The 25,287-nt window shown below is 32.0% G+C and overlaps 7 protein-coding genes across 18 annotated transcripts in view; 4 read left to right on the top strand and 3 right to left on the bottom strand.

Annotated features, from left to right (window-relative positions):
• Window positions 1-297: 297 nt before the first annotated feature.
• On the top strand, window positions 298-1,166 carry ND-13B (NADH dehydrogenase (ubiquinone) subunit ND-13B). The gene is given in 3 exon segments (NM_001312069.1): window positions 298-368; window positions 596-757; window positions 921-1,166. Coding segments are annotated over 3 exon segments (357 nt in total). The 5' UTR covers window positions 298-350; the 3' UTR covers window positions 1,098-1,166.
• A 600-nt stretch (window positions 1,167-1,766) lies between these two features.
• On the bottom strand, window positions 1,767-4,164 carry LOC106124885 (uncharacterized protein C45G9.7). The gene is made up of 3 exons (XM_013321893.1): window positions 3,902-4,164; window positions 3,677-3,805; window positions 1,767-3,329 (listed from the first exon to the last, which is right to left on the bottom strand). The coding sequence occupies exons 1-3, from the start codon at window positions 3,953-3,955 to the stop codon at window positions 3,141-3,143; spliced, it is 372 nt and encodes a 123-aa protein (XP_013177347.1). The 5' UTR covers window positions 3,956-4,164; the 3' UTR covers window positions 1,767-3,140.
• Window positions 4,165-4,329: 165 nt separating this feature from the next.
• LOC106124883 (mimitin, mitochondrial) lies at window positions 4,330-5,735 on the top strand. 3 transcript variants are annotated; one of them, XM_013321891.1, is made up of 4 exons: window positions 4,330-4,492; window positions 4,565-4,658; window positions 5,141-5,291; window positions 5,466-5,735. In XM_013321891.1, exons 2-4 carry the CDS (start codon window positions 4,565-4,567, stop codon window positions 5,665-5,667), a joined length of 447 nt encoding a protein of 148 aa, XP_013177345.1. In that variant the 5' UTR covers window positions 4,330-4,492; the 3' UTR covers window positions 5,668-5,735. The 3 variants fall into 3 exon arrangements, with proteins under 3 accessions (XP_013177345.1, XP_013177346.1, XP_013177344.1); XM_013321892.1 differs by having other exon boundaries at window positions 4,330-4,487; XM_013321890.1 differs by having other exon boundaries at window positions 4,330-4,454.
• Window positions 5,736-7,158: 1,423 nt separating this feature from the next.
• Window positions 7,159-13,210, top strand: Oat (Ornithine aminotransferase precursor). Its single transcript, XM_013321592.1, has 10 exons — window positions 7,159-7,266; window positions 7,523-7,628; window positions 8,994-9,132; window positions 10,800-10,968; window positions 11,069-11,209; window positions 11,309-11,468; window positions 11,631-11,758; window positions 11,903-11,980; window positions 12,090-12,228; window positions 12,588-13,210. Exons 2-10 carry the CDS (start codon window positions 7,526-7,528, stop codon window positions 12,752-12,754), a joined length of 1,224 nt encoding a protein of 407 aa, XP_013177046.1. The 5' UTR covers window positions 7,159-7,266; window positions 7,523-7,525; the 3' UTR covers window positions 12,755-13,210.
• Window positions 13,211-13,587: 377 nt separating this feature from the next.
• Window positions 13,588-18,235, bottom strand: LOC106124877 (trans-1,2-dihydrobenzene-1,2-diol dehydrogenase). The gene is made up of 6 exons (XM_013321883.1): window positions 17,925-18,235; window positions 17,060-17,267; window positions 15,947-16,238; window positions 15,292-15,538; window positions 14,383-14,533; window positions 13,588-14,072 (listed from the first exon to the last, which is right to left on the bottom strand). Exons 2-6 carry the CDS (start codon window positions 17,265-17,267, stop codon window positions 13,969-13,971), a joined length of 1,002 nt encoding a protein of 333 aa, XP_013177337.1. The 5' UTR covers window positions 17,925-18,235; the 3' UTR covers window positions 13,588-13,968.
• Window positions 18,236-18,660: 425 nt separating this feature from the next.
• Window positions 18,661-20,755, top strand: LOC106123970 (uncharacterized). The gene has a single exon (XM_013320392.1). It carries the CDS (start codon window positions 18,754-18,756, stop codon window positions 20,686-20,688), a length of 1,935 nt encoding a protein of 644 aa, XP_013175846.1. The 5' UTR covers window positions 18,661-18,753; the 3' UTR covers window positions 20,689-20,755.
• Window positions 20,756-22,394: 1,639 nt separating this feature from the next.
• The window catches only part of kcc (solute carrier family 12 member kcc), a 185,846-nt gene continuing 182,953 nt past the window's right edge, over window positions 22,395-25,287 (bottom strand). For all 10 annotated transcript variants that reach the window (XM_013320401.1, XM_013320399.1, XM_013320398.1 and 7 more), the window contains 2 exons: window positions 24,918-25,057; window positions 22,395-24,672 (listed from right to left, as the gene is read on the bottom strand). In XM_013320401.1, coding sequence (XP_013175855.1) covers window positions 24,581-24,672; window positions 24,918-25,057 — 232 coding nt within the window. In that variant the 3' untranslated portion in view covers window positions 22,395-24,580. The remainder of the gene's footprint in view (window positions 24,673-24,917; window positions 25,058-25,287) is intronic.

The raw sequence follows: 25,287 nt of genomic DNA on the forward strand, positions 1-25,287 counted from the left end.
AATGGTTAAATGTTGGTTAAACGCGGTTAAGAAAAACTGAGTCACAATGAATTTAATGAATGTTTTTTTAGACAAAATCAAAATTCTTTATTTTGTATTGTATAGCTTCCGGAATATTTTTTACACATAAATCAAGCATGAAAAATAGGTTGTATGTACAAGCAAGCTACACACTTTTAAACTACCAATTATCGTTGAAAAAATTAAGATTCTTTTTGACATATCGAGTTGAGATTGACAGTTGACACTTGATTCGCTGACATTTCATTAAGGTTATTGTTCTAGTACAAAAATTGGGAAAACATTTATTTTAGAATCGTTAATCAAGCGTCTAATTTATTATTAAAATTATGGGGGTCTTAAAGAAGGTAATTTTTTATTAGTTGTCTCATATGAATGTTGTTATAAAGATTGTTATATAACTATGTTTTGGTTTTGTTCCATTATATATTTCATTAATTTGCTTTAATATTCTAGTTAATATACACTACGCTCGTCATTAAACCGATCAAGATACAGAGTACAGTTAAGAGCTTAATGTAAATAATTGACTTAATATGTTCTAACCCAAAAATATAATGGCATTTCTATCTAGACCACAGGGCTTATGGGATTAGCAGTTGCTCCTAATCCCCATCATACTCTTGGTGCACTCTACGGAAAAATTTTGCGAACCTTAAAGAAAATGCCGGAAAATGCAGCTTACAGAAAATATACTGAACAGATTGTTCGAGAGAGGGCAGCTGTGTTACAGCAGGTATTTTATAATTTGATAAAGTTATTACGTAAAATAAAGCTTTTTTTATACTATAGTCGAGGCACATCGTCTTAATATATGGAAATTATTTTCATTAAATTCAATCATTATTGATTATCTACTTTAATATTAATTCATCCATACTAAATTTATAATTTTTCAGACAAAAGATACATACGAACTGGAGTCTAAAATTAATTGTGGCCAAGCTGAAGAACTTATAATACAAGCCGAAAATGAATTACACCTGGCCAGGAAAATGTTGAACTGGAAACCATGGGAACCTCTTGTATCCCGGCCACCTAAAGGACAATGGGACTGGCCTCCAGCTAAAGCTTAAATGGAAACTTACTCAGAATGATTTGTCTAGTTCTCATTTGTTAGTAATAAAAAGAAATAATTAATTTGTTTTAGTTTGTTTCAATTTTTTTAAAGCACACTAGTTATTTGGATGTTGAATGTAAAAAAAAAATCTGATATAAAATCCCTACTATTAATGCTAATGTGTTGATACAAATTACTTGTGAATTTTACAATATATGATAGTAACTAGACACTTGCAATCTAACTAATATTATAAATGCAAATGTTTACATGGATGGATGGATGAATGTTTGAAGGTATCTCCAGAATGGCTGCATGGATCTCACTGAAATTTGTCATGGATTTAGAATATTGTCTGGAAGAACACATAGGCTACTTCTTATGTATTTTTTAAATCCGCGCAGACAGACAGACAGCTATTACCTTGTAAAAAGAGGGTTTGGAAATTAAATAAAATAATTTACACAATTTTTTATTTCTGAGTAAAGGATCATTTTGTTGATATTTAATTTTATTATAAAATAAATGCATATTTCAACTTATTATATTACAATGTACAATTCCAAATGCTTTTAAAAGGTGGCCAACAATATAATATTACTTTTGCTTGTGATATTACATTTTATCTAAATTATTATTGACAATATTGTTAAAAAGTCTAATTTTATAAACGTAGTTATTTACCAGTTAATTTAATTGATTTTATAATTTTGAGATTTAAATTTCCTGCAAAAGCTACCATAAAATCAAGTATTAAACATAACTATTGTTATAAAAATACTTTTTCTTTGAAAGCATTAATTTGCATTGTTTGATGGACTATGAAAGTATTATCTTTGGCAAGTAATTTTTTAAAATGACAAAAAATCCTATAAAACATTGAATAAATGAGTATCAAGCATTCAGGAACAGTATTGTATACAATTTGTATAAAATTATTATATAGAAGCCAAGGTAATTTTGTACGAAATTTATAATTAAGTTGACAAAGAAAATCAGTTTTCTTATATTTAAACATTACATAAAAAACATTTGTGATATAATCAGCCTTGTATAATTCACACTGATTTTTATACTGTAATATTAATTGCTTAATTTGACTTTCCTCTTGTACATTCGGTAATATGCAGAATGATAAAGCAAATGTTGAATAAAAAATTTAACATTTCTTATATAGATATTTGGCACATGACATTTATCTCTGGATTATCTTTTTATCACTTACACTTATTAATGTGGAAATGTTTTTGAGTAATGTCTGATAGTTGTTAAGCTTGTTGACACTGATAAATATATTTATTGATTAATTAAAAAAGAGAGAGCGGAAATGCAATATTATAGATAAAATTCTCATGTCACAATATTAGTTATCATACCCCTTCGAAACGGCTTGACCAGTTTTTATGAAATTTTATATCCATATTCAGTTGGTCTGAGAATTGGCTATCTATATTTAATACCGCGCAGACGGAGTCGTGGGCGACGTATGTTATATATATAAACATTGATTTATACTAACATTTATCTGCTGCATGTTAATACAGGGCTTATAATATATTGTATGAAGAAACCCTTACATTACCGAACAATATTTATTATAATCAACTAATAACAAATTACTATCCACAATGTCACTTAATTAACAATATCAAATATATTTAACTCATATGATTAAAATTATTTGTTGCATTATAAACACTGGTAACTTTCCTCATATTTGTTTTTTTATATCTCAACACTTCTTTATCCATTGGGGTTAAAAAAAAATCATAATAAACGAAGACCAGTGTTACATATTGAGCACAAGTATTTTAAAATTATGTTTAAATAAATTTGGAACTAGAAATTTTAAATATATTGAATATCATAACCCCAAAGTATTTAGAGTAATTGTAAGAAAATGAATTGTGTTACTTAATAAATTAATTAATAAACCTAAAGCTAAAAATACTCTAAAAATAAATAACATTATAAAATCATTTGATTTTTAAATACTTTCTTTCAAAACACTTGATCAAAATTAATAAAATATACTTTTGTTACAAAAGCTATGTAACAGTTATGTAGATGTTACACCTTTTCTAGCAACAAGAAGGTTTAGAACTGGATGCTTCTTTATATAGCTGACAGCCTTCTTGTGTGTTACCATGGTAAAGTCATATCCATTGCATTGCAAGATTTTGTCATGCATCCTCAATCCAGATTTAGCTGCCGGACTCCCTTCATGAACTTCAGTCACATAGATACCCTGAAATAATAAGAATAGTAGTAATAGTTTGCTTTTTTTGGTTTGGTGTCAGGGGCAATCTTTAAGATACTCTTTCCTTTTGGCTATGGCTAACATTGACTGCAACAAGAGAGGGATTCAAAGAAGATTGCAAATTACGGACCAAAGTTAAAACCTTTAATATATTAAAAAAATGTATGTCCATACAAAATTGGAGATATAACCATTATCACAAATGTTTAATCTTTTATCCTTTTTGGCACAATTAAAAAAAAAATAACAAAGAATGTTTGTTTAATTTCAACATAAAAAACAGCTTCAAACATATTTTTTTCTGTTTATATGTATAATACATTGCTAGTACTCACGTTATCAGTATACCCTTGTGGGCTTTTGCGATAATCTTGATCAATTCCTCCACCTATTTTAAACCCACATTTCATAACTTCCCTGCCTTCTGCGTCAACACCAGCTTCTTTTTGAAGTGTTATTGGTATCTGTTAAGATAATGATGAGCAAGTTTCATTAGAATTAAGGTAAAAACGTTAAAATCAGGTAAAAACAAAACATTTGGGAGTGGTCTTACAACTTACACTAAGACATTCCATAGCCGTTCCGGCTTGGTGCTGAAATGCCATTTTCGCCATTGTGAAGGATAATAATTTACTCAACAACACTAGAAATTAATGCACTAATTGAAAAATAAAAGTTTTGTGTTAGTACAAAATATGTAAATTATAGAATCACTTCCGAGATGCAGCAAAAAGTGATCAGTGATGCTGTCAAGCCACAGAACACATTTACTCAAGTGTCAAGCTGTTATAAAGGCTGCACTTTTTGTACTTGCTTGATGGTCAATATGGTCCACAGTATTTATGATCCAATTGAAATATGGATTTTTCACTTGTAATGAAATAAAAAATTATGCTTTTAAATTTTATTATGAATGTTGCAAATTCATTCATCTTTTTGACATTTCACAAAAGCAATACAATTTCATTTATAATCCTTAAGTGCCAACGTCATGATGACATTGACATTGTTTTCAATATCAATTCTTTTGACATTGTCTTTGAGTCCCAAATTTACAAAAATTAGATAATTTGTTTAATTGTAAAGAAACTGTAATATCTGAAGGGATTATAGGTAAGATTCTTTACACAAGAGGATAAATTAAATGTAAGGTAGTTGTCAAGTAAGATCCTTAGCTGTACACTTAATTAATTCCTTAATTTTAATAAAAGATTTTGTTTTAGATGTCTAACGGCCCGCATCGACATCTTTGGCGAATAGTCGTCCAAAATTTTATAAATTCTTTGAAACCGCGGCCATTTAGAGGGAATCATATGGGCAAGTAGCTTCCAATGATCGTCTACTGCTAGATTTAGGCTCTTCCAATTACCTAATTAATTTATTATCTCTACTCATGGGCAACTCAGCTGAAATTGATGAACAGCAGATTAGTTCACAGTTCGCATGTGTCCAGCACATTAGCAAACCGGCATAGAGTTGCAGGTACAAATTGAGCTGAACTTCAACTGCATAACTCTATTATTTGCGAACTGCTGTTATGTGCCTTGATTTACCAATTTATTGAGCCATAGTTTAACTGTTCAAGTCTATGTGACCTGAACTTTGAATTGGTTGAGAGCTGATTAGGCCAGCTAGTTTATTTTAATACATAAAACACTTATGTATGTGATACTACATATTGGCTCATGCTTGGCAACATCACAAAAATGGGATTAGACTTAAATATAGATTATAGTTATTTATGAAATAGTAACATAAGTTGATATTAAGTTGATTTTGTTCTTGTTGGCATTTTACAGGTAAAGATTATGCAGGAAATATTTATTATGAAATACCTGCAGATCCCAGCAGAGGTAAAAGAAAGCCTTGCCGTTGGTATGATCCACCAAAGGGAAATGATTTTCAAGATCCAATACCAGCAGAATGGGAATCATGGTTAAGAATGAGAAGGTAATTAATATATAAATTATACTTGTTGTAAAAAAAAATATTAGAAATAATGTTTTCATCCGTTATTACTGTTATTAATTTGCTACTGTTATTAATTTTATAAATACCTTTAGTGGTCATGATAGCAAAAGATATCAAATGTGCAAAAATAATAGATTTTTTATTTTATTTTAGACAAGATCCTCCAACAGAAGAGGAAATCAAACACAATCTAGCTATTGCCAAGCTGAAGCAAGAGAATGCAGCAAAAATAGAAGCTAAAAGGTTGTTAGATGGAGGTTCATTGCCCATAACCCCAGAAAGAGGTGCACAATCATTTCCCACATATTCAGATTACTATGGAGGAGACCCTGACAATGAATATAGGAAAAAATGAATTTAAATGTACAGATTAATTATGTTAGAATTTTAGTTTAATATTTAAAAGGAAGTGATTATGTTAAAATGAATAGATAATATTGAAATTGTTTTTTTTGTTTTATTGTAAAATCCACTAGTTTATTTTAACTTGAAATAGTAATACTATGAAGATCGTCATAAGAAAAGTCGCAGGGTTTTCCAAGATGGCGCAAATATACAAGGCAACGGAAATCGTCGACGCGAGTTGTCTATTGGGTCAGTACCGAATTTTGCTCCGCCGTACATTGTGGTAACTTTTCTCACAACGATATTGACAAACAGGTTGCAAGCGATTATCTTTGGCGATGACAGATCGAAATGTCAGCGACGCTCACTGTGTACGAAGCTCTTTAACGTTGTAATGCGTTAGTCGCTTAACGACTAAAATCGCCGGGTATCTGAGATTAACATTGCCTTATATACGAAGGGTCTTAAGTGTTGAACAAACCACATGACTCTTGTTAAATATCAAAAGTAAAAAAAAGTTTTAGTACGGTTGTTGTGTATTTCTTTAAATATTTTCGTTAAATATAAAATTTCCCTCAAACATGGTAGTCCATACACTGAAAGAATGAATTGAATATTAAAATTTAAACTCCAAATGGATGTCTACGGTCTCTGCTTACCTTTTAGGGTATCGGACGCTAGTTGTGTTGTTGACCCAAAGATAAAACCACATAATGAGGATTGTTATTCTCGCTTTGCATTTCACATCCGCATTTTTTGTTTTTGACGCTGCTGAAAAGATTGTTTTTCAATAACATAAATTAAATTGTTTATATAAAGAATGAAGATTTGATAATTCTAAGATTCCTGGTATTAAAAGATGTAACTTCGAATTTACGTATCATTTTCACGGAATTCATAAAATACCAGACGGTTGATAAATATTGTTTTAAGTAACAATCATAAATGAACGTCTGGGATTCGGATTGTTAATTTCTTTAACATTGCGTCATATACATCTGTCTCTAAGGCAATTCGGAAAATTCCGGTCGATCTTGTTATTAGTCGCATCGAATGATGTTAATAAGGGTCTCGGAGATTGCGTGACGTAATTATCAATACAGGGAGTTGGTGTATGAGTCGTGGAATTTTTTTTCCGACGCCCAGTCATTTATATTGTCTCGTGCTAGACGGTCAACGCCACCGTTGCTGGTTAATTTTAGACGCGATTACACAGAAATCGGTTTGAAAATAGACACATTATCAAACAAATAAATTAAAGGTCAGAATATTATTTATTTATTATTGTAATATTGGTTCGGTATGATTTTAAAAACGAAATAATGTAGGCTTGGTGTGAAACTTTTTTCTAATTTGATAACCGTATGCCGGATAATATGCAATGTAAATAAACATAGACTCTGATAAACTAGTCGTGCTTCTTGGACGATGATTATGAAATATGTTTGTATGTTTGAGCCTTCGTGGAACCTACAATAAATAGTAAAGCACGGGTGTATAAATCTTAAACATATTTACTTGCATAAGTCTTATCAGCGAAGGTTGCTATATAAGATTCTGTATGATTTAATTTCATTGCATTTCATATCTTTGTCTGAATAAGGCGCAAGTAAGTTTTGTTTTCGAATTCCTTGTTGTAGTATACGTGTTGGAATTTTCTCACTTTATCCGGAGTCTATTAAAATTAATTTTTAAATTTTAAAATTAACGGTCAGGTTGCTATAATACATTATTGCGTTTTGTTTTTCCCAAGTCAAAATGTCCACCTTTTTTCTTTAATTCTGTTATTTTGTCACGTAAATTTTGGGTAAATACACGGCAGCAGACGTATTTATAGTAGGAATGATGTGTTTTCCATGTTTAAGGTCATGGCTCAGAACAAGCTTTCGTCAGAGGAAATCTTCGCTTTGGAAGACAAGTATGGTTGTCGCAACTACGCGCCTTTGCAAGTTGCCTTGACTCGTGGTGAAGGTGAGTTCATAGAAGATTGCAAGGAACAGGCATGCAAGTTGTGTTGTACATGTTTTCATAAAATAGTTTTAAAACAGTCGAAATGTGTATTTTTGGTATTCCCAAAGGGGTGTTTCCCGAATACGTAGTTGCGATCACGTTAACTAGGTTCTCGGAAAATTATAGAGCTGTAAATTTGCTACAAAGTTTATTTTAAGTACCTCTTTTTCCCATAGCATTTCTTTCGCCCCTAAAAATCCAATTATCCCTTTCCATACCAATTCTAGCCTGTGTTGGTCGCCATTTTATTACTCTTATTAAGTACCTTGAGTGGAATGTATGTAAACGAAATTTTAGTTGACTATTGCTGTCAGTAAAGTTGTTATCACTTAGTCTACCATTCAATTTAACGGTAATTATTTTTCTTATTGTTTTGTATCTTTCATATGTCTCGCATAAAATATTTCATCATGCGTTTATTTAATTTTATGATAACACTATTACACTATTAGTGGGCGTGTATAAATATCTTGATTCCATGCAAAAAATAAGCAAAACATTTTTTTAGATTGTATCTTTAATGCACTGACTTTCGACCTTTATCAACGATTTTATTTATATTGTTTCCCTGATTTTATTACATTTGCGGCTGCTTTTTGATAAGAGTTTATTGAGAAATTCCAATATTAAAGAGATACGAGATTCCAATTTAGGTTAAATAGGTTTTTTTAAAGAGTAGATTTAACTTTGTTTAGTCATGATTACTTAGGGTTGTACTTAGTTATGATGATTAGCTTTCCCCTGCAATCTGCGGATGACTCAAATTGTCTTTTACTTTACTAAAGTCATACCTAAAAAGTTTTATCGTTAGGAAAAGAGTTTGCGTCGTAAGTCAGATAAACATAACCTTTGAGATATAGGCTTGACTTATCTTCTTGACAGTGTTATTACATCATTAATGTTAACTTTATTTATAAATAGACTTTACATGTTAAGAAATAAGATAAAATTATTATTTGTAATAACAACCCTATAGTAACTTTTATTGAAGTTCAAGACCTTGATTAAATTAATCTATCTGCCTAAGCAAAATAAAACTAATGTTTTTTGCTTCAATGTAAACTTGGTCTTATAGCAATAATAATAAAATGTATAATCATATTTCGATACAATCGAATTAAATATTTTTCGCTTATTATTTCTATAATTAGGTTAAGTATTTGTTTTCATTTAAATTTTGTTTAAGATATTTAAAACATTTAAAATAGATGACAACGACAAATTAAAAATTAAAAAAATCTCGATGATTTACACAATACATACTTACTGAATGAATAATGAAACTTTGACAGAAAACTTTAATTTAAAAGGTTATCAAATCTCCAGGTGCGTTCGTGTGGGATGTAGAAGGCAGGCGGTACTATGATTTCTTGAGCGCTTATTCCGCAGTCAATCAGGGCCATTGTCATCCCAGGATTATAAAGGCGCTTAATGAACAAGCAAATAAACTTACTCTTGTCTCCAGGTTAGTATAAATGTTTTCAGATATCTTGGCAGCACTTTACTTCGCGATAGGGCATGACGTAGTACGCCGATGACCTAGGGCGAACAATGTAATTAGGTCACATTATGATCTCACAGCTTTAAGTTGCTCAAAGCTTGTCTTTATTAAAATTTAAATGGTATGTAAAAATTCGTATTAAACATTCTTTAATCGTATTTAGTGGGTGTGTCTCTATGTCGGTCGTCGTGCGTAGTATACTATTTTGGTCGTGTCAATTTGTAAATTGTAAATTGAATTAGGACAATGTACGTAAATATAGAACTTAAACACAAAATAAGATGTAAGTCATGTGCGTTCGTGACATTGTAATTATCCTTTTAAATATCTCTAACTTTGTTTAAGTAGGAATATCTTCACTGCACCATCCCTACGTGCTGGATACGACCCTCGTCCCGCGCGTATCTCACGTCCGTGATTTGGGAGTCGAGATGGTCGAGGAATTGAACTTCCGAAACCACATTGCGAATATCTGTAGGAAATCGTTTAGAAATCTCGGTTTTATTATTAGGCAATGTAAGAATTTTGAAAATGCGCTGGTAATTAAAGTTTTATATAACGCATTAGTTAGGAGTCGTCTAGAAACGAGTAGTTCCATTTGGAGTCTCCATGAAAAAAAATATAGTCTGATGGTAGAAAGAATTCAAAATAAGTTTACGCGGTTCCTGTATTACAAACAGTACGGAGTTTATCCTTGCTTCCCGTTAATGTACCCGAGTTTATTTGTGAATGGCATGGTCGGATACAGCACGTTGCGAGTGCGTAGGGACGTGGCCCTCGTGCGCGGCGTATGGCGCGTCCTGCGCGGCGCGGTGTGCCAGCCAGCCGTGCTTGCAGCGCTGCGGCTGCGTGTCCCTGACTGCGTGGTTCAGGTGCGCCGCCGCCCGCCATTGTTTCTCGAGCCCACCGCTAGGACGAAGTTATTGGAAAATGCTTCTATAGTGCGGGCTATACGGCTTCTCAATATCATATCTAGAGATATAGATTTATTTAGTTGCAGCGAGTCGAAATTCACAGAGGCTGCGCACAGATGTGTGGAAGACGTTTGAATATTGATGTTTAGTTACGCGTTTATATATTCTTGCACTGTATTATATGTATTTTTTTTTCTTTTTATTTATCATTGTTATATGTTATTTACTGTTATTATAAAATATGTTATCGTGTAAACTGTTATGTAAAGTGTGTATAGTGTCAAATTGGTTGTATACTGTAATGATGCTATGCAGTTTTTAAATAAATAAATAAATAAATAAATCTTAAGTCAATATTTTCTTTTGTATTTAAAGAGTTAAACTAAAGATAATTTAAATGTGAAGACATTTAAGGTGATGCTTCAGCATAGTTTTAATTTACTTATAACATTAAATACATTGTTTGCAAAAGTAATTAATGCTTAAAATAATTTTGAAAAAATATTACCGCAATAATTAAGTGCTAAGTAACGTTACAAAGCCATATTCTCAGGGTGAATAAGAATTCACCCTGAGAATATGGCTTTAACAGTCATAAGAATGACACCTATGTTTAACTACCTCACGCAGAATCTCCCACAGTTCTCCCAGACGCTCCTTTCGTATTAACGACACGGAGAGTAGCAGTTTATTAAATAATTCGTTTTAAACTTCCAGAGCATTCTACTCTGACCAGCTGGGTAAGTACGAGAAATTCATGACGCAGTTACTGGGGTACGACCGACTGTTGCCTATGAACACTGGTGTGGAGGGCGGCGAGAGCGCTTGCAAGATCGCGCGCAAGTGGGGCTATGAGGTTAAGAAGATACCGCAAAACCAAGCTAAGGTAATTTGAGTTTACTGTTAAGAATTGGGGTGGGGAATTCGAATATTTGAATAGCAGTTTGTTTATTTTAAGTTGGCGGCAATGTAATTTTATTTTCCAGATAATATTCGCGGAGGGCAATTTTTGGGGCCGCACGCTGGCAGCGGTGTCCTCTTCGTCGGACCCGACGTGTTCCGATGGCTTCGGCCCCTACATGCCATGCTTTGAACTAATTCCGTACAATGATATCCCCGCCTTAGAGGTGAGTAAACTACAAGTACTTAGAAACTTTTGACAGAGATAATAACACCTTTCGAATAATAATAAAAATATATTTTAAATAAATATGCAATAATTCCAGAAAACGCTACAAGACCCTAACGTGGCCGCGTTCATGGTGGAGCCGATCCAAGGCGAGGCTGGCGTCGTGATCCCGGACACTGGATACCTGCAGAAGGTCAGGGCGCTCTGCACCAAGTACAACGTGCTGTGGATCGCCGACGAGGTGCAAACAGGATTAGGTATAGAGTACTTTTATGTTTTTTTTTCCAATATTATAAAAGTATTTACCGGACAGACTTCGGAAGGTAATTACAATTTTGGGTAGTAAGGTGTCAAATTATTCATAATATGAGGTTGATTTTATCCGAAGGGTTTTTAATGGCAATGTTGTAATTTCCCAGGTCGCACTGGCAAGTTATTAGCTGTCGAACACGAGGGTGTGAAGCCAGATATTCTGATCCTGGGCAAAGCGCTCAGCGGTGGCGTTCTGCCGGTCTCCGCAGTTCTGGCCAACAATAATGTTATGGATGTGAGTATTTTATAAACGAGCAATACGTTCCATGCTGCTATGATTTCTTCGTTTTTTGAATGTTTTTTCACTACAAGTTGATACATAACAGTAGCTTCTTTGACAGTAAAAGTAATATTTCTCGATAATTGTTATTGTTTTTAGGTAATCAAACCAGGAACGCACGGGTCAACTTATGGTGGTAATCCCCTAGCGTGCGCTGTAGCTACGGAAGCTATTAAGGTAAACATTACACAATCAGAATCGATTTTATTTGAATCCGAAATACAACGGAGGTTGTAATCTTTGATATCCTAAAAATATATTTTTAAAAACAAAATACACGTTTTAGGTTTTATTAGAGGAAAAATTGATAGAGAATGCGGCGCGCCTTGAGGCGGTGTTCCGCGCTGAGCTGGAGAAGATCCCCAAGTCGAAGGTGAACGTGGTGCGCGGTCGCGGACTCATGTTCGCTATTGTCATTGATGACAGTGAGTTCTACCTACCGCTTATAACATATTTAAAATTTAAAGATATTCAATAGAAACACTGTCTAAGTTTTTATGGTTAGGCTTAGCTTTTTAACAGTGAAAGACGCCAGCACCAACAACATCAGTTGCACGAATTGCCTCGCCTGGTGAAATACCGTGACCGTATTTCGTTGTTAGTTCCCTTTTCCTTTTTAACTTAGCAGGGGATGTATGGGAAGAGCAAAGCTATTGCGGATGTCTATGGGTAGCGGTCGTTTCGGTATTTCGGTGAATTCAGGAAGAAAATAAGAGGGATAACCGTATGTTTTTGAACATGTATATCAGCAATGGAAACTCACAATATCGAAACTTCGTCTCAGGTATTCCAGCATACGAGGTGTGCAAGCGACTGCGCGACGCGGGCTTGATCACGAAGCCAACTCACGGGCAAACCATCCGCCTCGCGCCGCCACTCGTTATCACAGAGCAACAGATCCGCGAGGGAGCAAGCATCATTCAGAAAGTACTCGAAGACTTCAAGAAGTAAATTCATTCCCAATAGCATATGGTAATTCCTCAGCCCGCGACCCCAAGCTTCCGGAATTGTTGCGGTAAACAGATATGTGTTCTTCGTTGCTTAGTCTATGGCCACTTAATCTATAAAGAATCCGCGTGAAATGAATGTTGCCAGTATTGAGTATTTAAATTCAATTAAGTATTTAAAATCAATCAATGAAACATGTCGATAAGTTTGTACGTATGATAAATATTAGATGTAATTTAGTACCAAAGAGCATACATAAATTCTTGCATGAACATAAAGGGCCCCCTAGTATAATAAATTCCTTATTTAAAAGTCCAGGGCCATCGTATAATCGTTTTAGTTTCGGAACTTGATATTCCGGGTTGAACTTATAAACACTATATTGCCTAGTCTGTTCTTAACAGTTATTTTTTTATCGATAAATTGAAAACAAAAGTTACATGGTTTTTATTGCATTAATATTGATTTAATATAAAATACAAAAAATATGTTAATTTTTGAGTCTGTATTATTTTGAGACATTTCATTTCCAGTCAGCATGTTTAAGCCTTACCCCCATATTTAACTTAGATTAAGTTTTATATTTATATGTAAAATCCTATTAAATACAGTTTTCATAAAATTCTGCGACAATTAATTAATCTTAAAGATAAATATTTATCTTACTAATTTTATAAATGCAAATGTTTGGATACATAGATGGATGGATGTTTGTTAAAAGGAATCTCCAGAACAGCTGCATGGATCTCGCTGTAATTTGACATAGATGTAGAACACAGACTAGAAAGAACACATAGGTTTCTAATTATTTTTTTTCTATCCGCGCCGACGAAGTCACTAGCTAGTTTGTAATAAAACAACAATTAGTTGTAAGTGTTTATTAATCAGAAAATGTGAATACAATAAATACTGTTTAAATATAGAATAACATATACTTAATAATATTATGTCACAACACTATATAAATCACAGTTAGTTGAGGTAAATACATCTGTACATAATCGTTAGCTTTGTTGCGTGTCGCTGAAAAAAGCCTCTAAAATACTGGATGAATTATAAACTAGTACTGGCGAAATAAGCTTTTGTGCCCGCGAATCTCAAATATTGTGATACTTGTATTACAACACTATTGGTGTCTCTGTTTTATTCACAGAGACGGAGAGAGATAGCAATATTGTTATAATACAGGTACTACGAGTGGAGATTGATCGTTAGTGTTATAGACCTACATCTAGTACTCCTAATTGTGCCCGCATCGTGTCCGTTAACTTTGAAAATAGAATACTCTCGTCCAATGACATTTTAGGACTTTCCAGTAAACCTGTAATAATACATTTCTTTACATATTTAATCTTAGTAATATTATAAATTAGAAAGTTTAATTAGTTGGAATTTGAGATGAATCTCCGGAACGGCTCAACGGATCTTGATGAAATATGGCACATTATAGTCTGGAAGAATACACGGGCTACTTATCAAGTTAATTCCGCGCGGACGGAGCCGCGTGCGACAGCTATTTCTGAATAAAGAAAAAACAACACAATACTACGTGTTTAGCCTTATTCTCTTAAATCTGTTTGTTTTGTTAGGAATTACGAGAAATTATTAAATTTAATTAAGGTAAGATTAACCTTTAGCTAAGCAGTCCCAGCACTCCTGTATCTGGTAGCTGAGACCAGCGCTGTTGTGAAAGTGGTAGCTATATTTGCCTTTGGGCAACGTCCACTCTGTGTTGTTGGCGGCCGATATCTGCAGCGTGGTCGGACACCAGAAGTACTCAAGCTGTAATACAAGATATTCTATAAAAATGAGTATCTTTCTGCTTTAATATAGTTAGTGTGAACAATTAACGGTTGTCCGATATGTTTTTTTTCGTTAACTTTCCTGAAATCAATCGATCCTTTTCCCTTTTTCAGTTTTATTTAAAGTGCGGTTGTAAAAAATACCGCAAATTAGTTTTATGGCCATTGAAATGACAAACAATACAATTTATATCGTACAGTTCGAAATACTTCAGTTAATGAAGTTTAATTGATATTTACGAGTTATAATTTATATCGTTAGCGTAATTAAAATACTCTGCCTATGCTCGTACCCCTTCGATCACCAAGGTGAAGTTAGTAGTTTAGTTGCGCAAAAGCAAAAACATCAGAACAGTTAACTATCAAATTATTATAGCATGCGAAGAAAGAAAATAGTAAGATGTATTGAAGAAGTCTACAGTTACATGCTCATATCTTCTTTGCCTAGATTACAAGCGCTTCATATCAAATGTTTGATACTTTTTATACTTCGGTCGTCTTTTCAAATATCACGGCGACACAATTAAAGAGGTTCGCAATAATACCTTCTGCGCGACTTTTACGATGTTCCGTCACTCCAAGATATTTGAAAACATCTATACTTTGTTTCTGATTGCTGTTCCCATTTTACCAGGGGGACATAAATCAGAAACAGTTCTTTATCAAAACGGACCTAAATTATCCCAGTACCAGGAGGGCAGTTAGGCTGGACAAGCAAGACTATAGGGTACTACTAACCGCAATAGTACCCTTGGTCCCCGTGATCTCGGCTCTGTTAGTCATGGTGGCGCGGGTGTGCGCCGATATCGTCGCAGTCCTGCCGCCCTTGTACTTAAGAGCGCAGGAGAGCGATTCGTCGACGCCAGCCTTGCTCAAGTGACCCGTGCACATGATGTCGGTTGGCGGCTCTTTGTACACGAATTGCACCAGTTGCAACATGTATAAACCTAAGTCCATTACCGCTCCGCCGCCCAAGTCTTTCATTCTGGAATATTACGGCGTTTAAAGCAGAAGTATGGCAATACGGGAATAATAAAGCGCAGATGGTATGATGTTATTAATAGAGCTGAGACTATGTAATACGGTTACTAAAATAAAAGTAGATTTTATTCACAAAAAACATCTATGTTCTATACTAGTTCTGTTTTACATATTAACACACGATATTAACCGTAGATGGTAACGATTAGATATATTAACGAAATAAAGATAACAATATGTTTTAAGTGGAGATTTTGGTCTCAGAAACCCAAGGTAAAGTATATAAATTCATATAAGGAAATATTACTCTTAGTAAATATCAACAGGAAAATGCGAACTAAGATTGCAGCTCTAATAATAACTGAAGTCTGTGTAGAGGTGAATAGAAGCGAGGTGTATGAAAATATCTTACAAATTCCTTTCAATGTCGTTAATTTCGACCCCGAATTGTATGTTTACATGATAGACATCCCCAAGCCCGCCGGAGGCGATGTGTTTATCCAAAGCATCATAAGCAGGAAAGAACCTCGACCACATCCCTTCGAGAAGAAATAGTTTCTTTTCCCGCGCCAGATCCGCCAAAGACTTCGTCTGTTTGTACGTCATGCCCATTGGCTTTTCGCAGAGTACATGTTTACCATTCTCTAACATTAACTTAGCTACGTCATAATGCTGTAAATTCATGACACTGACGAAAACGATGTCTGTAAACGAATTTTAATATTTGTATGATTTTCCTTGATGTATTGTTTCATAACATTTTTATTTATTTGTCAAACTATCAGTACAACTACAGTTTTTAAAAAAATTAGTATAAAAAAGCTAACAACCAATCAATAAGCAGAAAATGATTGCATCAAAACATTTGATGAATACGTAAGTATGAAATACTAAAATAAATGTATATTTTGCAGCCATATTTTGTAAAAGGTAATAAATAATAATTACAAACTGGAATTATAAGAAAGTCTGAAAAGGTCATCAAAGATAAAGAGCACCGCAATCAATTTCACTTGATATATGTGAGCATATTTATTATCACGACCTTCTCTTCAATTATTTATAGCTCCGTAACATTTTACAAGTAATTTATGATATAATTATATATTTAAAGGGTAAATTTATTAAATATTTGTATGAAACTTTCACAAAAGATTTCATAATACAATTAAGTATATAGTCAAAAAGTGTAAGCAGAGATTATGAATGTGGGAATGGTACGTTTGTGGCACTCTTAAATTTTATTTTTCTTAAAGTATAAAACTAATAAGTTAATTGCAAGTTATATTGGTCTATGAGAAAAGACAAAAAGCTCAAAATACCATAAAATATAGCTATGAACATTAATGATTTAAGGAATTTACAAAATCATCAAATTTAAAAACAAAGTCATTAAAAATAGTAACCAAGAGCATAATAGTTTAAAGATTTTAACGAAGCAATAAAAAGAACATAACATCAGTATAGCTAATAAAGCAGTTTGTTTACAAATGGAACAATTGCTAGAGTTATTAGAGATAATTACCAATAGAACTGTCATTTGCAAGCATTTCGTAACCTTCATATGCAGTATTGATATTGTGTAGCATTGCCAATCTGTGTGCACGGCTCAGATCTTTGCCAGCAATAGCAACAACCTTGTGTTGATCACTTGGCAAATTAGACATGGCAGTTAAAAAGTCATGGCTTATCATGCCAACACCAGCTATGCCCCAATTTAATGTTAAAGTCATCTGAAAAATATGTAACATGCAAACAATTGTCATTATTAAATTACTTTTCAAGTTTGGATACAATACATTAAAAATTAAAAGATATAAATACTTTTTTATCCATTGGATGTAATAATTTTTTATTGTGAAAGTTTAAAGACTCTTAAACAAATATAAATCCACATCCTGTTCAACATTCTACAAATAAAATTGATTTGATGATGATGAAATGTTACTACTGTACTAATTCTGCTCTAATAAAAAGGTCTATAAATTTTTATTCATTTAAAAAATCAGACCAAATATGAATACATTTAAATTTATTATTTTCTCATATCTTATCTTGATAAATATTAGATTATTGCACTGCATGAAAAAAGATAGGTAATCTGTTGAAAATATATGTTTTTTTTATCTTAAGCTATTGCAAACAGAAAAATACTTTATCCTTGATTTTTTTTTATCATAGTATTAAATGTTATGTTACTGAATAGTAAACAACCTTTACAAAAAACTATTTTATAATTTACTTAGATTCGATGAGGATTAGTTAGGTGATAAATAAAAACAGAGACATAATTTATTATTTAAACCATTTCTATGAATATCAATTTGTACAAAATTTTTAGTAATAAAAACATTTGTTTTCTGAAAAAATGTTACTGGGTTGGTACTTACATTTGATTCCTGTTTCTTTTTGGTCCCAATTTATCACAACACTTTACGGCTGTGTAAAAATGGCTTTATTTAGTTACAATATACGTTATAAACAAAATCTAAGTCCTTATTGGAATGGATAATATCGACAATTTTTTTTGAATACAACGTTACACTGGATTCAATAAGAAAATGCTGATATAAAATGGAAGTTAAATTGAAAACCGCTAACAAATAAAGTCATCACGGAGACTTGTTAGCAAATTATACAAAAATGATTGATCAACGATCACTGCATCATGCACGATCACGGGACGAGATCCAATGACAACTTGTCATTGATAAGTGACAAGTGAAGTCAATGTCAAAGTGAAATGATGTTTTTGAATTGACACATCTGACAATAGACAATCATAAATTTATAACTTGCAAAGATCAAAACCAAAACAATTAGGTCCAACGAACTGACATTCTCAACTAATTCCTATAAGGACTCAAATAAATGTGTTTTTGCTTCTTGATCATGTTCATCCACGAAACAACCACTGCTGGGCATAGGCCCCTTTCCTTATTTGGACCATAATTTTACTCTGGGCGGCAATTGCCTGTGATCCACCCTATATGCTCTTTGTTGTATTTGAATTTCCCAAATAAGATATGACCTAAAGGTCTATGTTACCAGGTCATAAAATTAAAAAAAAAAAGACAATTGACTGACATGGCAGTGACAGTGACATTTTGTTATGATTGTGAGAAAAGAAACGACGACAAACAAAGTAAATGGATTATTAAATGATTAACCAATGTGAATTAGTTTAATTTTGTTATTTTGCTTTTTATTTTAATTACAATGTCTTTAGTTTTTCGTCGGTCGTATATAAAGTTCAGAAATAGTGTACAGATTTGCGGTAACACTAATTGTTCAAACAATAATGTTTTAACCATCGGTAATCGCAGTTTTAGCGACGACAAGTTGAATAACCACGATTTTACTCATACCACTATCCTAATAGAGAATGGTTACAATGTTCAAGAACTACCAATAGTTATAAGAAAACTTAAGGATATCGGTGATTTCGAAAATGGTCGTAAATTGGAACCATCACACACTAATTCCGACTCTCTTAACTACCATTTAATTCAAGCCGAATTTAAGCAATGTGCTGATTTACGCGATGTATTTTCCTTAATAACCAAGTGTAGCAAAATTACTCCAAACATTGCATTAGCTGCAATAGAACGAATTTATGATCTGGAAATGACTACAATGCCTGTGGTTGTGGACTTAAAACCTGACTATATCAGTGATGCAAAGGGTGCAATTCTGGAAAAATTATTAAGAGTCGTCATTAAAACTGAAGATACAAATACTATACTTAACATTTTGAAAACAGATTCCTTACTATTACAACCCTATAAACACAAATTTTGTGATGAAGTACTTAACAGAGTTATTGACAACAAACTAACTCTGGATCAAATTTGCAATTTTACAAGATATTTAATAAAAAACAATGTAGATCCCAAATATTCAGAAACAATTGATAAAATGTGGGTTGGATTTATAGAAAAGGAGGATCAAATTGATGAAACAAATATTGAATTTTTATTTAAAATTTTGCCTGGGTTGAAATCAAGTAAGAGAACTATAATTGTATTGCTAGAACAGAAATTGTCTGACTTTTGGTATAAAATAAAGGTATCATCTATGCAAGATATTTTGGATATTTTTCTCCAAGTGAAATATTTCTCGCTGCAGTCCTTTGCAATAGTTGGAAGTTGGTTTAGCAGAAACATTCATGTTTTGGATGAAGACACTTTACTAGACATAATTACAAAGCTTACCCGATTAAACTATACCGATGATCAAGTTGAAAAAGCTGTAGAGAGGTACATGAGACATAAAGAGAGCAAAATTAAGTCCCATGTATTAATCGTTGCCATTTTAAATTATTGCATGCAATTTAAAATTCGTAATGAAAATATATTAAATGTATGTGGAAATTACTTAATAAATAATATAAATATAATACCAGCAAGTTTTCTAAAGTGCTGTATATATCCATGTGGATATTTGAACTTTAGACCTGACTGTAAAGAATTTTGGACTCTTATTGAAAAGAACTTGATTATGAAATTTGACAAAATGAATGCTGATGATTTATCAAATATTGCTCTTTCATTCATTTATATTGGTGAATATCCATTTCAATTAGTTAATAGAATGTTTAGTTCTGAATATTTAACAAAAATAAGTAACCAAGATATAATGAATAGGCTTCAATTAATTGATACTGCTTTGTCTTTGGAAACTAAAGAGTACCCAGGACCCTTACTACCTAAAGATCATTGGCTTAAACCTATCGAACAAGATAAAAGGGTTCAGAGCATTTTAGAAAAAATAAATGAAACCTTTTTATCTATACTTGGAGAATCAATGAAAATATCTAATGGTGTTTTGCTACCAAATTTTTGCTCGGATCAAACATATTTAATAGATGTTATGATACATCCAATTGATTTTGGAAATCATTTTACCGATTGGAAATCGAAATGTATAAAGAACAAACTTACAGCAGTTTTAGTATTTCTGCCAGATCATTATTGTTCCGATGACAAAACTCTTATTGGACCTCAAATGATGAGAGTCAAACATTTACATATATTAGGAATGAAAGTTGTAGGTTTGAAGTATTCTCAGCTTAGTCAATTATACACATTACATGATAAGCCAGGTTTGAAAAAGTATATTAAGCAGAGCATTGAAAATGCCATACCCTGTTAATTCAACAATAAAGATACTTAAAAATGATATACATATGACAATAAGGTTATTTACTTTAGTTGATAAGAAAAAAGTAAAAAATAACTTTGTGATTATCTATACATTTATAAATTGTGATATATTATAGATTTATTGGAATATTTTAGTATAAATATTTTTCTAGTCTTCTTTGAGGAACATTACTTGGAGAAATATATGTATTAGTTTAAATTTTGTGTTTTATTTAAACTTTTAAGTAAAGAGGAATTTGAAAGGGAAGAAGGCGCCCGTGCTTCTGGTCCTGGGGCTCTAGCCAATGGACTACTTTTAGGGACATCAGACTAATTTAGCACCCGGGTTATGGTTATGGTTAAGAAGGTCTTGCATATGCTAAAAAAACACATAATTTATAATTAATTTATTTTATTATACTCATAACATCTCTTATATTAACTCACTAATTTACTAGAATTATTATTTGATTATTTTAAATAATTATAACTGATTTTCACAATTCAAAATACTTTTCCAATAAAGTCTCTATCCAGATTATTATATAGTATATGTAAATAATACAAGAATCACCAAAGATCATTCGTTTTATCAATATTTAATTGAACTCGAGTGTTTATTTTATCTATGTATAAAAAAATAACAATTGGAAACAAAAACGCTTTTGTTGTGTTGAAAACTCCGAACGTTCTTAATTTGAATTTGCCGCCCAATGAAAGACGTTATTTGTGTGTATATGCAATAAAATTAAAACAATTTCATTCAATTCTTATTCATGGTAGTCGCCGAAGATAATAATATTTTATAGCCAAATCGTGTATCACAGCAATTCTAGCCTGAATAACATTTATTTTTATTGATTGTGCTTAGGCTGAATCGCAGCCTAAAACTTGAACTGGTAAATTTAAGATTGAATTTATATAATAAATTTATCATTAACAATTAATAATTTGAAATAACGATTTTAGTTATTCGAAGAAAAGTTATGTGCATTTTCATGATTTGTAACTATTTAATTACTTTTAAAGTGACAATTATAACACACAATGTAATTTTGAAAATCTATTAATGTGAATAGATACATTCTTATAAGATACATACTTTAATGAATTTGTTTTAATTAACCTCTTTGTTAAATCTACTAAGGTAGACTAACCTAGGTTTATTAGTATTGCCTCAGCGTAATACGACTTTTGAAGACAAGTTTTGGCACATTATACGTGACGTTCGATTTTGTTTCATATTATGCATAAAATTAAAAGCAAACATTATATCGGCATAAAAGTTAATACATTTAATATTAGAAATTGTTCGTTAAAGACAAAAACAATACGAAACTGATCTGCTACCTTACAATTTATTTCATAAAGTTAAATTATAGCTACGGCTCTGCAAACATATATTTGTTCGACTTAAAAATAATATAATAGATTAAAACTTTTTTTTTAGTTGAGTGATATCTGTTTTAAATACTATTTCTTGTACTTTCGTGAAATGAAAAATTGTGTGTCATAGGTACACTCTGGCAGGATAGCATTTTAGCTTCATTTAACATATTTTACTGAAATAGAATAACTTTAACTGCCTATTGATAGACATAAATATTTTAGAAATCAAGTTTTTTTTATATATGGTAATTTTCTATTTCAAAGTAAATATATTATGTAATATACTTTTTTATATCACTAAGTGATGATCATTAAAAGTTTATGTATTTTAAAACAGCCCTACTATCATTTTAATATTTAGAATCATTTAGACTTAATTTTATTAAGTAAAGTTCACTTAAGTTGAATGATTTAACTTTTTGAAGATCACAAAAAGTATCACGAATAAGTTTATAGTGAAAAATAAACGGCAGTTTTCGAGCGAGAAATCGAATACAACGGAGTTTACAGAGCAGATTGTAAGTTGGAATGCTTTCCATTTAGAATGCTATCTTATTATAATCCACAGATCGGAAACTGTGACGAGAGTCAAATCCAGCTTTAACTTTAAGACAACGTTAAGAATTCTAACTCGTCTTAAATATATGATCCGGGAGAGCGTAAAACATTTTGTCAACACTTCAAATGCTGAAACTACGACACTATTTTCTCTAACTATTAATAATCAAAAGTGATATCATGCATTAGATTTCTTATGACTATTTATTACTTGATCTAATCTCCTAGGAATATGAAATTTTGAACCATGAAATTGTTTAGAATTAATTGCTAACCTCTTAAGGACTAGGATAATAAGACATCGACTCCTATTTGGCAGTTACCTAACTTTATATATAGAATGTATAATTATTGTTAAATACGGAGTTATACAAATTAAAATTGACGAATAGTTTTGATTTGAAGGGTCCATCCATACGAGGATCGCTTAAAACTTGAGTTCAAAATTATTTGACACACGGCGTAAACAGATAATACAATTAATATGAGTTTTTAAACGCTTTATCCTTTTTAAATAAAAGTATATATTAAGACTGTTGTTAGTTCAATGTAAAATGTTTTTCATAGTATCTACAGCATCATTGATACTTTATTCAGAAGAAATATATTTAATTATATAATTTCTAGGAATCGTCTACTCTTACTTATAATTTCAGTGCACGACACATCTGACAACATCCGAACTTAATCATATTGAATTGTGTCGTAATTTTAAACGTTTTAAAATTTCACAAGCGTCTCCTTCGTGCGTATGTTTATAGTACTTACGAAAGGGCGCTACCAAGTACTAATAAAATCACACCACTCGCACCTAACTTTACTCCAACAGTGAAAATATAGTAAAAGTTCTGATGACCATAACGTTAAATATAAAGCATCACAGTAAGAAATAATCTATCTACGCGAATGTGCGTAATAAGTTTATAAGTTTAGACACTAACGGTATGTTGCCACAAGATTTATCTAACACGATAGATATCCTAAACACCAGATGGTAATTCTTATTTACCACCTCGCAGCAAAGATTTCAATATTTCAAAATTCAGTAGATAAATTTGAATCCACTCACCATAAAACCATACAGTGATCCCATGAGGAAACCACGCTTATTTTGAATAAAATTGAATTAATTAAATATTAATCCGATAAAGATTAAAAATGCCCAATTGTATTTGATTCAGCTTTCTCCGCCTGCTCACGGCAAATGCAGCAAGTGACTAGACATTACGTTTAATTCATTCATCTCTACATTTACCAGAATATAAGGAATTAAATATATAAATTTGAATCTTCAGTCCCATGGTAAGTTTTAAGTTGAGCAGATGTAAAATCTTAGAACAGAATATCTATTTACAAAATACGTTATAGATAAAATTGTTTACGGTCTTGTATACGATTACAAAGTGACTACGTTTTTTTTTAATATGTATAGAAAATAAAAGTAAAGTCAATTTTTTAGATAAGTAAATATGTTTGTAACAACCATAAAATTAAAAACGATATGACACGTACCGTAACAAAGTGACTACCGAGTGTACTTAGCTACACTATGTAACAAACGAAAGTAGAGTTAACGTCTAGTTAAGGCTCATTAGATTCATACGAAATACTCATACATAATCTATACAACATTGAATAAATTTAAAAAATTATCATTCTAAGCTCCAAATTCAACAAAATTTAGATTTAATCTAACACTTAAGAATCAAACGTATGTCATTTGATCTTGTAAAGAGACGTGTCTAAAAACAAATACGAACATAATAATTTTCTAGTCTTTCGTGAGCAATGCCCTAAATAAATGTTTAATAACAGAATTGTTGTTAATTTTAAATAATCACAAAGAGCTATTACAGTAGAGACGCCTATTTGCGTAATCGATATTTAGATCGATTTTTATCGATTAAGATTAATTTAGTATTGCCATAATTTGTGTGTTGAGTTGCGCTTCGCGTTCACGAGTAGATGGTGATGACCTCGCGCCCGCCGCCGCGCACCATCAATACCTTCTCCAGACCCTCCGTCAGCACTTCCAGGAATTCCATGTCTGGAAAAGAACAACTCTTAAAGGAAGAATCATATAACCGGCAGTGGATGGATGAGGCCGGATCATTTTATATTACGGAATACTAACTTCCAAATATGCGTATTAATTTAAACATAAAATATGTAAATCCTCATACATATTAATAAAAGAATCAAAATTAGCGTTGATATTGATAAGAGAAAAGTTTTCAAGGCAACAATAAAATAGACGTGAAGTAGATAATTATAAAAAAATATAAAATTTACAGTTGGATTCCATTTCTAGCTCGGTGTCTCTGGGCGGGCCAGGCAGGTTGAGTATCACTAGTTGTGCGTCGTGGGACCGCGACACTATCACTTCGTTCAGCTTCACCGCCGTGTGCATCTTCCTCACCGTACCTTCGTCACTACCATAAGCAATAACATATTTTTAAAAAAAAATCTAAAAAAAACTTTAACATCAGGAAACTTCCGCTTGGTACTCCAGTGTCAAATAACGATATATGCTTATGAAGAAGAAATAAATTATTCATTTCAAAGTTTTTAAACGCTCAAATCACTGAAGTAAAAATTTTTTGTATTAAGAATATTGCACATATATGATAGTTATGACTTTAAACATTTTCTTCTCTGATTA

The sequence above is a fragment of the Papilio xuthus genome, unplaced genomic scaffold, assembly GCF_000836235.2.
Source record: "Papilio xuthus unplaced genomic scaffold, Pxut_1.1 DF825946.1, whole genome shotgun sequence".
Classification (NCBI taxonomy): Eukaryota; Metazoa; Arthropoda; class Insecta; order Lepidoptera; family Papilionidae; genus Papilio; species Papilio xuthus.

Bases quoted from the DNA above. Each gene is read 5' to 3' on its own strand.
- Oat (XM_013321592.1), top strand. From the start codon at position 7,526: ATGGCTCAGAACAAGCTTTCGTCAGAGGAAATCTTCGCTTTGGAAGAC. The intron at 11,759-11,902 runs GTGAGTATTTTA...TATTGTTTTTAG, and splicing joins CCAACAATAATGTTATGGAT to GTAATCAAACCAGGAACGCA. The intron at 11,981-12,089 runs GTAAACATTACA...TACACGTTTTAG, and splicing joins TAGCTACGGAAGCTATTAAG to GTTTTATTAGAGGAAAAATT.
- LOC106123970 (XM_013320392.1), top strand. From the start codon at position 18,754: ATGTCTTTAGTTTTTCGTCGGTCGTATATAAAGTTCAGAAATAGTGTA.
- LOC106124883 (XM_013321891.1), top strand. From the start codon at position 4,565: ATGTCTAACGGCCCGCATCGACATCTTTGGCGAATAGTCGTCCAAAAT. The intron at 4,659-5,140 runs GCAAGTAGCTTC...GGCATTTTACAG, and splicing joins ATTTAGAGGGAATCATATGG to GTAAAGATTATGCAGGAAAT. The intron at 5,292-5,465 runs GTAATTAATATA...ATTTTATTTTAG, and splicing joins TCATGGTTAAGAATGAGAAG to ACAAGATCCTCCAACAGAAG.
- LOC106124885 (XM_013321893.1), bottom strand. From the start codon at position 3,955: ATGGCGAAAATGGCATTTCAGCACCAAGCCGGAACGGCTATGGAATGT. The intron at 3,806-3,901 runs GTAAGTTGTAAG...TTATCTTAACAG, and splicing joins CGGCTATGGAATGTCTTAGT to ATACCAATAACACTTCAAAA. The intron at 3,330-3,676 runs GTGAGTACTAGC...TTATTATTTCAG, and splicing joins CACAAGGGTATACTGATAAC to GGTATCTATGTGACTGAAGT.
- LOC106124877 (XM_013321883.1), bottom strand. From the start codon at position 17,267: ATGACTTTAACATTAAATTGGGGCATAGCTGGTGTTGGCATGATAAGC. The intron at 15,539-15,946 runs GTAAGATATTTT...GTAATATTCCAG, and splicing joins AACGACATTGAAAGGAATTT to AATGAAAGACTTGGGCGGCG. The intron at 14,073-14,382 runs GTTAATCTTACC...GTATTATTACAG, and splicing joins CTGGGACTGCTTAGCTAAAG to GTTTACTGGAAAGTCCTAAA.